The 14,057-nt window shown below is 40.8% G+C and overlaps 1 protein-coding gene across 22 annotated transcripts in view; it reads left to right on the top strand.

Annotated features, from left to right (window-relative positions):
- ptprfb (protein tyrosine phosphatase receptor type Fb) overlaps window positions 1-14,057 on the top strand; it is a 156,988-nt gene that overhangs the window by 60,780 nt on the left and 82,151 nt on the right. For all 22 annotated transcript variants that reach the window (XM_020591231.1, XM_020591233.1, XM_020591237.1 and 19 more), the window contains 2 exons: window positions 8,950-9,095; window positions 9,905-10,046. In XM_020591231.1, the coding sequence (XP_020446887.1) occupies window positions 8,950-9,095; window positions 9,905-10,046 (288 nt within the window). The remainder of the gene's footprint in view (window positions 1-8,949; window positions 9,096-9,904; window positions 10,047-14,057) is intronic.

The raw sequence follows: 14,057 nt of genomic DNA, 5'->3' as shown, positions 1-14,057 counted from the left end.
ACATAGAATTAAAATAAGACAGTTGGGGGGTCAAAAATAACACCTCCCACTAATAGCAGGGTTGTGTGCATTTAGGTGCCTGTAATTTCTATGCAACTTAGTTATGTGAACTTGATAGTTGTGGCTTGGATTTCCTGTATTACAAGGCAGACACCAGACAGATATTATGGGCGGGGTGCCCAGCAAGTATCTTATTACATGGGTTCAGTTTGGTGTCTTTGTTTTTCCTCTTGCCTGCAAACACACAGCTGTATGAGCAGTGTTTGTCGACCCCCTTAAATACAAACCATAGGCCGTTCCATTTACACTGGTTTAAGATGGCTGCTTTTCAGATGTTGTTGTCATATATATATACTGTGTGTGTGTATGTGTGTGAGATTTGCAGTTCATCCTGATTTAGCAGCACAAATAAGCACAAGACATCCTCCTACTGCAGTACTAGAGCTATAACTCCATGACATCATTCATCTTATATTGTCATTGAATAGATACACAATACAGCGTGATTAGCCTGAGTGCCGATCGCAGACGTCCCATCAATCCCAGGGGAGCTCAGCTTAATTAGCCAGCTCTCTATACGGCCCCCTTTGCACACAATAAGCCACTGGCCCAGAAGGTCAGCCTCAAAGTTACACATAGCCAGCACTTAAATGTAATGGTTATCTTTTTGTAGTGCTGTCATTGTGAGTTATTTCATTGGCTATAATAAGCTTTTGATGTATGTGTCTCCTCTTGTGCCTCTCATGTTATAATCTCTGATGACTTTTCATGAGATGTGCGGCAAGACCGCTGCAGCCTCCTTTGTACCCGAGTCTGTTCTTTTCACTCCCAGCAGCAAGAGGAGGATAACAGTGGCACAATAATTAACTTAATAAGTTTAAAGTGATTTATTGTATCAAACCACTGTCTCATGCCACAACCTTTTAGTGTCTTATTTGTGCTCCCCTACCCCCAGTACATTAATTGTAGTTTGTAAGACCTCTGGACTGTTTCTTAGCCACTATGTTCTTTGTTGTCCAGTGGCTAGACCACTAAGAAGGCTCCCAGGCAGGTTAAATATGCATGTCCTCTTGACTTTATATGAAAATGTTCCTGAGTGACCTGTAAATGCTTATGATACCCACATTTTAAGAACAGAGGTTCTTAAAAAACTTTTAAATCCACCCATATACTACATGAACCTTTAAGTCAAGCTGCATAGACTGTTTGGCCATTTCCATCGCTCTTGCAATGTACTGATGCTATAGAAGTGCCAAAGTACGGTGGTGGGTGGAGGGGTGGGGGCCCCAAAATTGAATTGTATTTTTAAGTGTCCATGTGGTCACTCAGTTCAAAAGCTAACAGGGATAGAAATTGATTCTTTTTTAATTAAAAGTAACCACATCCACCTTGGAGAGCCACTTGGAGAGTAATGCAGTTAGCGCACAGCTGTGGTCCACACACATCATGCAGACAGGCACACTGAGAGAGGGGCAGAGGTTGGGGGGAGAGCTAAACAATTGAAAAGTGCTCTGTGAAAGCAGTGGCAGAAAGCAATATATATATGTGAGGGAAAAACACACACGAGATAAAGTGCTGGAGGAACACAATTTAATTGTTGATGAGATTCAGTGGGGAAATTGTTTTCATAAGCCAATGAAAGGAAGAAGGAAAGGGTCATCGGAGGTTAATGATGTGAGATTAATAGTTTAATTAGAGAGCTCAATAGCAGGGCCAGAGATGGTCACCCAAACCCCCTGCTGTGTCCCAGATTCGACAGTGCCACAGGACAACAAGAGCCACCAGTGTCCTTCCAGAAAAGGGCATATGGCCAAAGACATTTTAAATTTGTGTTCATAGTGATGGAGTTATTCATTATATCTTTCTCCCTTAATCCTAGGCTTTTTGATTTGAACTAATCTAGTATTAACACAGATTTGAAAGAATTGATGTGGATTTCATTTTTGAGAGATATTAGCTGTATGGAGATACTTTAATCCTTCTAACTTGTCACAACCTGCTCACGGGTCTGACTCTGCTGAGAATGGAGAAATTCAAGCTGGCATTGACACACACCCATGTATTGGTTACTTTTGGAGCTTCCTCTAAAGTGCATTTAAAGGCATTTAACTCACCTCAAACAGCCTGTGGACATTGAGCAAAATAACATGGTTGGATTTCGAGCGAGATTTATTTCATGGGTAAAAAGGTCACCTTAGCTTTGCAAAGATGCAAAATCATAAGGGAAGCAACAAAGAGCCTGTTGGCACCTATACAGTCAGAATTTCATTGTTGTTCTATGTTTCTACAGTAACATAATTTAATTTCCTACTCAGTTTTGTCTACTGGAGTGTTGAATTACTTAATACCTCGGGGCCACGTGGGTGAGAAAATGAGAACAATGGTAAGGGCTCTTTGTGGGCTCTGAGGGAGGGCTAATCTAGGTGAGGCAAATTAATGAGGTTAGTGGGTTTGTGAGGGAGCGCGTGGTGATGGATGATGAACTAACCCCAAAATGCAATCTGTGATGACACTAGGAGGCATCTCAGCACCTGAGAGTCCAACCCACGCCCTCCTGGGATCACTTAACACACTTAACATTTTCCCCACACTGGTCTATTAATGTCAGAGTCTGAGCCAAGGTGACCATTGGACTTCACCCAGCAGCATTAGCCTCCCATCAGCTGTTTGAGTCTTCTTTCTTACTCCAGCAACTTCACAGAGTACTCTGGATTTCCATTACAAAGGTGCCACAGTATATACTTTACTACATATTCAAGCTGCATTCAAGATGTACTTTTCCCTCTTTGTATTTTGTTTAGCATGCAAGTGTCTCCAGATTGTCACTCTGTTACCCGCTAACACATGCCTTCAAATGCCATCAGTTGTCCTTAACAGTTTGAAAATGAAAAAACACTTGGTTTCATAAAAGAGCAAATGAGAACATTTCCTCAATGAACTAAATGAACGTTGGAAGTGATGTAGCCCCAGGGTTATGCAGACAAGCTGTGCAATTCAACAGACACTTTAGCAGGCTTGTTCTGCAGGTTAGGGACACACACCTCATAAGGAGCTTGTTTATTGGAGGCAGTTTTGCATTTTACCTTTGCATTGTCCACATTGTGTTGCATCGGTTGTTGTCAGTTAGTGATATATTGAGTCTCCAACTAGCCAGCAGTTATGGGCGAAACTGTAAAACATACAGTTTTATAATCATGCTTTTAGGAAGTAGGAAATTATATACTTTTCCTTATGCAATAATACAACAGAAGTAACTTTCTCTTCAGAAAGCACAACAAACACAACATAGTGCATTGTCTGTCTTTGTATCATGTCTGTTAAAACTCGCCCTTAAGGAATTAGGTGGCTTGAAGGAAACCACAGGTAGTGAATCATCTTTGACTGGATCTAGGTTTGGTGCCACTTTAAGTACAACAGGTAATAATAAACCTCAGACTCCCAATCATGTGATACCCGGAACAGCCACAATCGCATCATCAAAAAGTACACAATGAAGCATTTATCCTTGCATGTTTTTTAAACAGTTACTTTGAATGCCCTCTCTCAGTATCAGCCACCAATGTACATGCTTTTTTTCTAAAATGTCACATGTTGACTGACAGCATGAAGAGAGAGGAAGCAGACTTGAGAGATTCCTCTGTTGTTCATAATTGGCTTGAGAAGATGAAAGCCATTACATTAATGTTGCTCACACTGGAAAGAGAGGACTGAAGGGTAATTGCACTTAGAGTTCTTGTTCTTCTCTGCTGTCCTGAATAATTCACAGAAAGCTGTGAGGCCTGATAGAAGCCCATCTCCATGGTCCTCAGGGTACTGGAAGTCTGATGTTGTTTTGTTCCTTTTCTTTTCTATAGGTTAGGTATTTAGTTTTAAGTACTGTATCTAAGTGAGAATCACGTTGGCCTTGTGGTTTCACTGACATTTGGATAAAGTCCAATCAATGTTTGACTACTGTGCTGTCATTAAAAAAAAAGAAAGGTTGGTTTCAGTGTGGACTGGCTCATGAGTAGGAGAGGATAGTGCAAGGAACCTGGACCAGCCAGCAAAAACCCATACAAATGGGGAGGACCAAGCAGACTCCACTCATACATGTCCAGTCTTCTTTGTGTGAGGTGACGGTACTGGACACTAAAACTTTGTTTCAAAAAAATTAGGCTCAAGATATTTAAGGCAAAATTACCACAGTTTACCACTCACCCTCGCTCAGTAGAGATGGTGAACTATTACACAGATGAGTATCTTCAGAATGTGTTATATCATTTTGAAATGAAAATTAAGGAAATAGATAGTACAAATATATAATTCTGACCTGGTTTTCATCAGCCCAGGAGTGAGGATTATGGGAAATCCTCCTTCATATTGTTCAGTCCTGGGGTTCCTCCACATAAAGTACATTGTAGAGTGTTATATACATGTGTCATTTAGAAGTAATACAGTGGTGTTCAGCTGTAAAACAGAAGTGCAGATAGGAAACATGATGTGTATTGGTTTAAACAAACAGCCTGAAGTGCAGTTGACTTCACTGGGGTAAATAACTTGCAGGGGAGGCAGCTTTATATGGAATTAATTGCAAACAAGTTGCCTGCTAATGGCCTGAAAAGGCCTTAATGGAAGTGTTCCATTAAAACAACCAGCACTGATGCCATCAGACAAATTTCCACTAAGTGTTGCCTCATGAAAATGATAACTTGCTAATCCATTATTAATAAGAATTAATGGTTCTCTCTCTGCCGTGTGTGTATCGATCCCTGATACTCTACACTACAGAGTAGCTCTCACTGGGTGCTCCTGCAGGCCTGGGAATACACTAATTGTTAGCCACACAAGTGCCATTTATGCAACTCTCCCTGCTGTTTCTGCATTTATTACAATCCTTGCTCTGAGGCCTCCGACAAGAAAAAAATAAAGAACTGCTTGGGAACATCACACAGTAACACTGCTTTGTGTGTTTCAGAATGGTGATAAAATAATTCATTTTTGCACTTTACGTGCAGTCCGTTAAAAGCTCACCTCAGTTCTTATCCTAACAAAAAACATATGACATTCATTAGTTTATTCTTCAGACCCATTTTCTTGTGTTGTCCTTGACAAATTAATTTACAGTTTATTACAAATTGATGTTTGTGACCACCTGTCCCGTGAGAGCTGTCTAATGAAGAAAACACCTGTAGCAACGCGGGAGTTTGGGAATACCCCTCCCAAATACGTTTCATCTCTCTAATGTCCTCAGACCCCACAGAAAGTGCTGCAGGCATTAGGTTAAATGAGAGAAGCTGTTTAATCCCCCCCACACACACAGAACAATCAGCAGCCTCTAGGCCCCATCAGTGAAATCTGTGCAGATTTGTCAATAGCCTGCCCTCTGGGTCAAATTTAAATTTCACATCAGCCCGGCACAAACATCGCATCCTTTTGATTTTAGGTGAGAACGCAGCTGCTCTTGTACACACTGCAGCACACTGCAGCTTAACTCTATAAATTACTACAAATAACCTCCACTAGATGAATCTAACACTTTGTATTAAGTTTTTGAAAATTAGGTATTAATTTGCATTAGTTTCCCTAATAACCCTGTGATGTTAATTTGCTTAATGTGTAGCCTACAAAAACACTTTATTAGACCCACCAAATAATAAGAGGAAAATTGAGGGTTTTCACTGGTGTATATTGTTTTTTTTTGCTTTGATTAATTCATTTATTCCATTCATTAGTTTTAACATGAAAGCCTTTTTACTCTAGTAACAAAAAATGTGTTTGTTTTTTTTGTCTTCACCTTCATGCTCCTTTTTGTGTTCAGCAACGCTGTTTTGCATGTGGATCAGTTTTAGATTTTTGTGGTGCATTAATTTGCTAATTAAACCAGTAGCTTGAATGATTGACTTGTAATCCAACCATGCTTATTTGCTTTGATTTTAACTCAATCTAGGTGTTTACGTGACAGCTGCTGTAATTAGATCAACATCATGATCCGGTTAGTGTGAATAAATTACTGTGGCAAATATGAGTTATTCATGAGTCAGTACTGCAATCCTGGCGCCTTGGAACTAGTACTGGGCTGGACAATTATGGCAGCACATTCTGCACGTTCCCAGTGAGAAGAGAGCATGTGTTAAAACTTTGTGTGTCAAGATAGGAGTTTTGAATGTGAGGTATCAAGGCTTAAACCGAGTACAGTTCAAAGCTTGCAGTCATGGCTGAGAGAAGAATTTGCATTGGTGGGCTTATGTGTTTTCCACCTCATCCCTACCTTTGTTTTCATGTGACAACTGCTTGACAGCCAGGGAAATGGGACACGAGCTGAGGAAAAGGGTCGGGTTTGGAGTTTGTCTTCCAAAGAAATGAACTGACAAACAGTTGAGTGTCCTCACTCACCACTGGTACAAAATGATGGAGGAATTCTGCAGTCTCAGTCCAAAAATAAACCCTTCTGCCTTTTCATTGGAGCGTGGTAGGACCACTATTAACCCTGTTCATAAGTCAGGGGCTTAGGGTCACCACAGATCTTTTTTGAGATTTTGTGTGAGTGGTTGGTGACATCTGGATTAATGATAGGCAGCTCAGAATTTGCCATAGTTTTTCCTTAAGTCACAGGTCAACAATTGAAATTCAAGTTTGTTTAACAAGATTAATATGGCAGTGGGCCAGTTTGCCCTTTTCCTCCACTTATCCCTAAAAATCCTTATAATTTCTAAGATCCATACTTAAATGTTTATGGCAATACATGAGCTTACATCTTTTAATTTGAAGCATCTGCTGAGAACTGTTTAATGCTGCCTGATCCTCTTTCTTAGCAACAAAGTGAAAAGCTCCCACATCAGGTTAAATGCAGCTGCTGCAGACAGATGTTAGCAGGAGCTCCTAGAAGTCAGAATGGCGATAATCAGGTCTTGTGGATTCCATCTCACCACCCATGCACACACTAATGCATGCTGAGGCACACAATCTCTTAAGAGCTTATCAGGTTTGAATCATTAGCACAGCTCTCCTGCTGCTGTTTGTGCTGTGTGCAACAGTCACATTCTGCTGCTACAGAGAAGGATTTATTACTGTGCTTTTGCAGTCTAAGTCATGTCCCTGTGAGAACCAGGACGAAAATATCATTCAAATGTCAGGTGGGCTTAGGTACAATGAAGGGGTCACAGGTCACAGATGGATGGATGGATGTGTTAGATTACTGTGCATCGCTAAGCACGCATAACTGCCTACTTACACACTATACTACACTACAGTACACTTATCACTGTTATGTAAAATGCTCTGGATTTGATAGTTTTCATTTGTTATTGTTAGCTTATCATAGTTGTTCTTAAAGGACCATATTAGCATTTGTTTTGCTGTTTGACAGTGACTTACTCCAAGAAAGACTGGTCATAAAACTGATTATTTCAAGTACATCACAGTACATCACAACAGATGGATACATGCATTTTGTCTTGCTGTTGTGAGATGGTACTATATATATGTATATATATATATATATCAGTGTTCCTATATATTGTGTGTATGTAGCTTAAGCCTTTGTATTATATGGCTTGCTCTGCTTGAGCAGTTAGCCACATTAAACCGCTGTTAGTACCTATTAGTACCTTTGTCCATTAAACCAGTTCCATTTGTATAGGCATAAGCACCTGAGTGTTGGGTATGCACACACCTCACTATATGCATGGCTGTAGTATGTGCTGTTGTACACTGCTGTAATTCTTAAAGAAAGCTCTCTCTATCCAAGTGGGATCAGAGAGTGATGATATATCAGGCGGACCTGGAGAATGTGTTCACTTAAGGTCACATTCATATCAGAAACTGCTACAGTGTTATGCTAAATAGATATCGACCTTCCTACCCCACAACCTCCCATCAGTGTTGTGTTAAATCACGGAAAAGGTGGCAGCCATTGCTGAATTTTCCCCAGCGTGTGTTCAGTGAGAGAAAGCTGGTGTCTCCTCTGTGTACGCAGCATAATGATTCACCCCTTTGTGTGCGTGTGCATAGGGCAGTCTGTTCGTCATCACTGTGGTTTAGGTGCTCTCCGCCTCCTCTTTGGTTACTGAAATATGAGCTGATAAAGCTGGTAATAAAGATGTTGCGTCATGTTTTTAATGCCAGACTTGTATCGTGCACATCCGAAACTGAAAAGCATAAAGCATGGCCGTCATAGCGTAGAGCAAAGGTGTTCTCACTGTGGCATCAGGTCAGCGTAGACGGGCTGTCACGAACACACACACTCCATTGTCCCCTGCACAATGTTGTTGGGTGTGGTGCTAAGCAAAAACACCCTGAAGGCAAACTGGGAATCTGCGGTTAGAGGTGATCTCCAAGGTACTCCACTGTGTTGTTATAAACACGCATTATATAGAAGTCACAAAGAGGTTACAGGATCAAGTCACACAGTAGAAGCCTTGTTTGGAGTTTAGGACATGCCAACCAGTTTTAATGTCACATAACGTGAAAATTGCTGTTTCAATAACCTAATTAACTCCTATAGTGTATAATTTACCAGCATCTTGTTCTTCTTTCTCTGTGATTTGTCATATTGTTGACATCTTTGTGAAAGAGTGGGAGTTTTTCTGATTATTTCCCCATAGACTGTCGGGTTTAATGCAATCCTTCATGTACACTTGATATAAATGTAACTCCACTGTCAAAGCAAAGGGGGAAAATTCAGCAGAATACAGTAACAAGCTTCTCACATGTCTAAACTGCACATGTGCGCAACAACAAAGTGTATGTTGGTTTTTTCTTCCTTGGCTTTGTGTGGAGAAGAGATGCAGTACAGTATAGTGTACAATCACGTTTTACATACCAGTGTAACTGGCAAAGACACTATGATGACCTTCACTTTTTCCCCTCCCTTCTGCTCCTTTTGTTCCGTGCCTCTCTCCAACTTTTCCTGTCACTTACATCTTTCCCACTCTCTGTTTCCCTCTGCCTCCATTGCTCCATCCTCTGCAGGCTTGCCAAGTTTTGTCAAATCCCCAGAGGATCAGACGGGCATCTCGGGCGGAGTTGCCTCGTTTGTGTGCCAGGCCACCGGGGAGCCCAAACCCAGAATCACCTGGATGAAGAAAGGCAAGAAAGTCAGCTCCCAGCGCTTTGAGGTGAGTGCTCATGTGTGATACTCACATACACACTCACAAGTACTGTGTACACATGAATGCAGACAGGCACCAACACAACACACTTGACAAAACATTGCAGGCGTGGGAGTCAGTCTGGCTCTGTAATCCTCTCTCATTAAGACAGACACTTCCACACATGCCTGCACACTCATAGCATTTACATGCACACACAGCACACACAATCAATTGCCCTGTTATTGAGCATCACACCAACTCTTTCTTTTTTCTCTGAGTGAGACCAGACAGGCTTCCCTTCTCTTTATTCTCCTTCCATCTTGATTTATATAGTCCTCTTCATCTCCTTCGGTGTTTTCACACCCTCCTCCCTCCCCTTCACCTCCAACCACCTCTGACCATACATCCCCTTGATATATTACTTGATTCATTTCCCATCCCTCTTTTGAATCTGTGTAAACAGAAGAAAGAGCCTCATGTGAGATCTCACAGTTTCTGACCACTGTAACATAATGCAGCTGTGATAGCTGGGAGGAATATTGGTTTATACTCCTGGCTGCTATTCCTCGATATGATCATTGTTGTGTTTCTGCTGAGTGCATTAGTGTTGGATATGATTCAGTATTATCATTTGCTCTAATTAGCCATTCTTGAGAATGACAGAATTATATTCTGCTATTTTGAAAACTCTGGTTTTGCAGCAGGAGATGAAAATGTGAGACACTGGCTAAACTGTAAAACTGGCAAATGTTCTTTTTTTCTTCTCTCAGATCAAGAAAACCATAATCTGCAAGCAGAAATGTATGTTATTTGCTTTGCTCTGGCTCTCCCAGGTGATTGAATTTGATGACGGCTCAGGCTCTGTACTGCGGATCCAGCCACTGCGCACACATAGAGATGAAGCCATTTACGAGTGCACAGCCACCAACAGTGCTGGCGAGATCAACACTAGTGCCAAGCTCACAGTGCTTGAAGGTAAGATAAGTCTGTTTTTTCTGCTTTGTTTCTCTTTCCATCTTGTTTTCAGTCTCACTTTTTTCTTAAACCACTCCTCTTTCTCCTGCTGCTGCTGAATTTGTTCACCTTTTATTCCAACATATCCAAAAGAAAATATGAATATTTGCCTTAACTGTTCATATGTAAACATTTGCAAACTCTTGAGTATTCCTGGTATTGGCAGTGTCATGGAGGAGCACATCTAATGTAAACTCCACAAGGTGAAAATATGCTAAGAATGTGTTTTTAGATAGGATAGAATACAGTTCAGCAATTTACTAAATGTATAAACTTTGTCTCCCTCTTTCAAGGAGATCCTCAGTCTTGGCTGAACTCTGTACCACAACAAATCAATGCTATAATCAATTAAAAGAAATGATCAGTTGCCTCACAAAACCCTTATAGTGGATAATGACTCATGGCTGAATATATGACTTAAATAAATCTTTATAGATCAATAATTCCCCACGTATCCGGGGGACTTCAAGAAAAAAATGCTCCACATAGACATATAAACAACTTTTAGAGTGTTTTCCACATACAGGGCTGCCCTCTGTGCCTGCAGGCTTTTTTGACCTCTGTAGACCTTCATCCTCCATGTGATTTATGTTGGCAGAGGTTCTGCACCTTTCCCTGCTCAGCTTCCCATATCACTGAGCTGTGAGCATGAATTTTTTTTTTCTTTATTTGATTGTAATTTTGTCATGTGGGTGCTAGTCATCGCAGGAGTTGATTTCATTAGAAACTTAAAAGACAAAAGCTCCAGCGATAGACAGCGAGAGGATTAAGACTGCCCATAGCCATTACACTGGCATTAAAGCAGATCTCCTCCCATTCAAATACCGCCTTTTATCTCCTGTTTGGATCACTTCTTTCTTCCACCCACTCTTCCTTTTTCTCTTTCCATCCTGATTTGATGATACCATTGGCTGGGGCTTGCGTAATCTTCCAGAAGGGACTTCTGCGCAAAGAAAGGGTTTCTTTCTACGCCTCATTCGCAGTGCATTGTGGGGAATGCTTTGACCTGTACACACAAACAGCACTAACATGACGTGAAGGGTGCAAAAAGGAAATTGAAATTAATAACATTCTAAGTGATTGGGGCCATAATAAGAGGCTGATTTTTGATTCCTTCAGTTAGTGGAATAGAAAGGGAGAACGGTCCCACTCAACTGTGAGCAGCTTTTCTCTCTGTGACCATGTGCACAGTGTTGTTTCTGCTAAACCCAGAGTCAAGTACCATCCAGACACATGCAACACACACATGATGGATGCTTGTATTTATAGGGCTTTACTAGTACACATGGGAACCAGACCTTTAGCCATGGCAGTGTTACCAGTACTGTTTGTGTTTTGGCTTTGACCACATGTGAACAGTCACAAGATCACAATGAATTAAATGTTACTGTTTCACAGTGTTTATGTGGGTTTTTTTTTTATATATATATAATATACACTTATTTAAATCAGCATCAAGCAACTGTTAATATTAAAATTAGTGAAAGGCTGCTAGCGTCAGTGATTCCATTAAAAATCATCACCTGGGTCTATATGTTTGTGCAGAGGTGATCCGCTTTGAGCTCACTGTTTCGGTCTGTCAAACCAAAACAGTGTAAGTGCATACAAAGCTGTGGACACCTGCTCTCATCCTACAAGCTCAAGCAAGCTGGTTCTACTTTACCTGCTAAGAATGAAATGGCAGATAGCCAAAGCAAATGAGAGACTGGCCAAGTAGAAATCATTGTCAAACCACTGGCAAGACAACGAGGGATTTATTTCCAAACCAGGACTCCATTAGGGTGTTTTCAAGTTGTTTGGTATGTGTTGGAAGACAGGATTCTACCAAAGCAAAAGGCTTTTTGTCTTTCAAAAAAACTGTCATTGTTAAAAAATTCTTCATAAAGATTTAACTGTAAATATAAGTAACTGGAATTGTTAATCGGTTACAGTTTTTTATTAGCATATACCAAATTAAAACTGCAATGTATTATAGTAATTTAGTGCTGGAGTAAGTTGTTTTTGTAAAAATTGTGATAACCCATCAGTTTGTCTGTTTTTTGCCATTTTATTGTGGGTTATTAGTGTAGTGACTGAGTCTGGTTGAGAATGGAGCCACACATCACATTTAATCAGAATAACTCCTTTAATCTGATTGGCCAGAAGCCGGAGGATGTGCAAGACAGCTTGTTCATACATGCACGTGTGCACACAACCTTATAACCATAATCATATTCACTGACGCAAACACACACAGTACAAACACACTCTCGCGGAGCAATGTCATCAGCTCCATTCTGTTTTTAGACTATTGTTTGCAGTCTAGCAATACATCAAGTTCATATCAGCAGCACTACATCAGAAAACACCAGGGCAGCACCAAACAGATGGAGACTAATGATCTTCCTTCTTAATCGGCTGGCCGTAACCTGAAGGTCTGGGAACTTGGTGTCACATCAGGATGTTGCTGCTTTGGACAAAAAGATAAAATCTGGAGAAACCTACTGAACTTTGGTAAAATTAATTGATTGCAGTACCTTTTGTCAAGGTACAGAACCAGTGACGCTTCTCAGTAGCCAATAATAGAGGACTGCAGCTGTGCTGGGTAGCTCTATTAATGGGAATGTCTGGAGAAAAATAAAGCTGGATGTTGCTGAAAAACATGTCATGCCTCAGTCAAGCTTCCTGGAATAAATAGAGGTTGAAAAAAAAAGAAGTTATGAGCTAAAACGTCCTGTTTTTGTATTCTTAAAGATAAGCCTTATGACTTATCATACAGTACATGTGACTTTGCATCCACATGAAGTGGTCATAATACATCCAGACAGCCAGTGAGAATAGCGAAGTCATTATATCACTAGGTCGATCTGGATTAACGGCTAAAGCAGGGCAAAGCAAGGTCCAATTTAATTATGATTACGTATTTCATATACAGGTTCTTTATATTGTAATGCCAATCCTGCAAATTTGGATTACGATAGTCATACCGGCACAGCTTTGCACGTGCTTTCTTTGTGCTCAAAGGAAGGCTGCAGTGTATAAAGGAAAACACAAAGGTTCAGAAGTGCCTATAGTGTCTGGACCACTTGCTTACTTCAGTGGGTGTCCTCATCGTGTCCGTACAGCCAATGCTTTATGTAATTCCAGAGAATTTCATGAAATCCTTTCAAATGATTTTTTTGCATCAAATATAATATGATTTTTCACACTTTTATAAGTTGGCAGTTGCTTCACTTTCACTCTTGACAAGTCATTGATTTGTCAAACATTGATTAAAATGCACGATACCCAACCTTGTGTGAGCAGTTCAGGTTGTATAGAAATGAATGCTTCTCATGCTGGACCTGTTCTGGTAGTTCTGTCCACACAAGATGTTGGTGTCTGTTGGTGACCAGTGGTGGTTCTCTGTTTTTCTTAACTGGAGCACATGATCAGAGTTGGGGTTGTTAGTATTTAGTCTGCCGCTCACCTGCGGGGAGTTATTAAGGCATGTTTTCACACCAGCTGAGTTGGGTATTAGCACTTTTGCAGTCATGAGTCTCGAGTCACTCTGTAATTCTGTCACGCTGTAACAGCCCTGCTCTTTGTTCATGGCGGTTCTCACGCCCTTGCCCAGGAGGTCACACCACTGAGACTTGCATACAGGCCCAATGTCAGCACAGCCATTCCTCATTGTGTGTGAGACGCATACACACAGAGCAGCAGAATGAGAGCATAGTTTGTCCCTTTATTGTCGTCACACTGCCATAAGTTAAGACATGAGGATCCTTGGTTATAATCATCTTTGTGCCCTGTTTTTAATAACCATCTATGTGCAAAATCACTTTTTGATAGACTGTATGTGTGTAAGAGAGAGAGAAAGGGAGTCAGGTAGGTGTGTACAGATCTGGCCTATATGGATAAATAACGATTCAGATGATGTTGATACCAGAGGGGTAGGTGTGATTGAGAAAGATTATTGCCATCAGTCTTTCATGTCTATTTCTCTTTCCC

The sequence above is a fragment of the Monopterus albus genome, unplaced genomic scaffold, assembly GCF_001952655.1.
Source record: "Monopterus albus unplaced genomic scaffold, M_albus_1.0 scaffold14.1, whole genome shotgun sequence".
Taxonomy (NCBI): Eukaryota; Metazoa; Chordata; class Actinopteri; order Synbranchiformes; family Synbranchidae; genus Monopterus; species Monopterus albus.
Note: the sequence above shows the minus strand (reverse complement) of the source record. Positions and strands in the feature narration are given on the sequence as shown.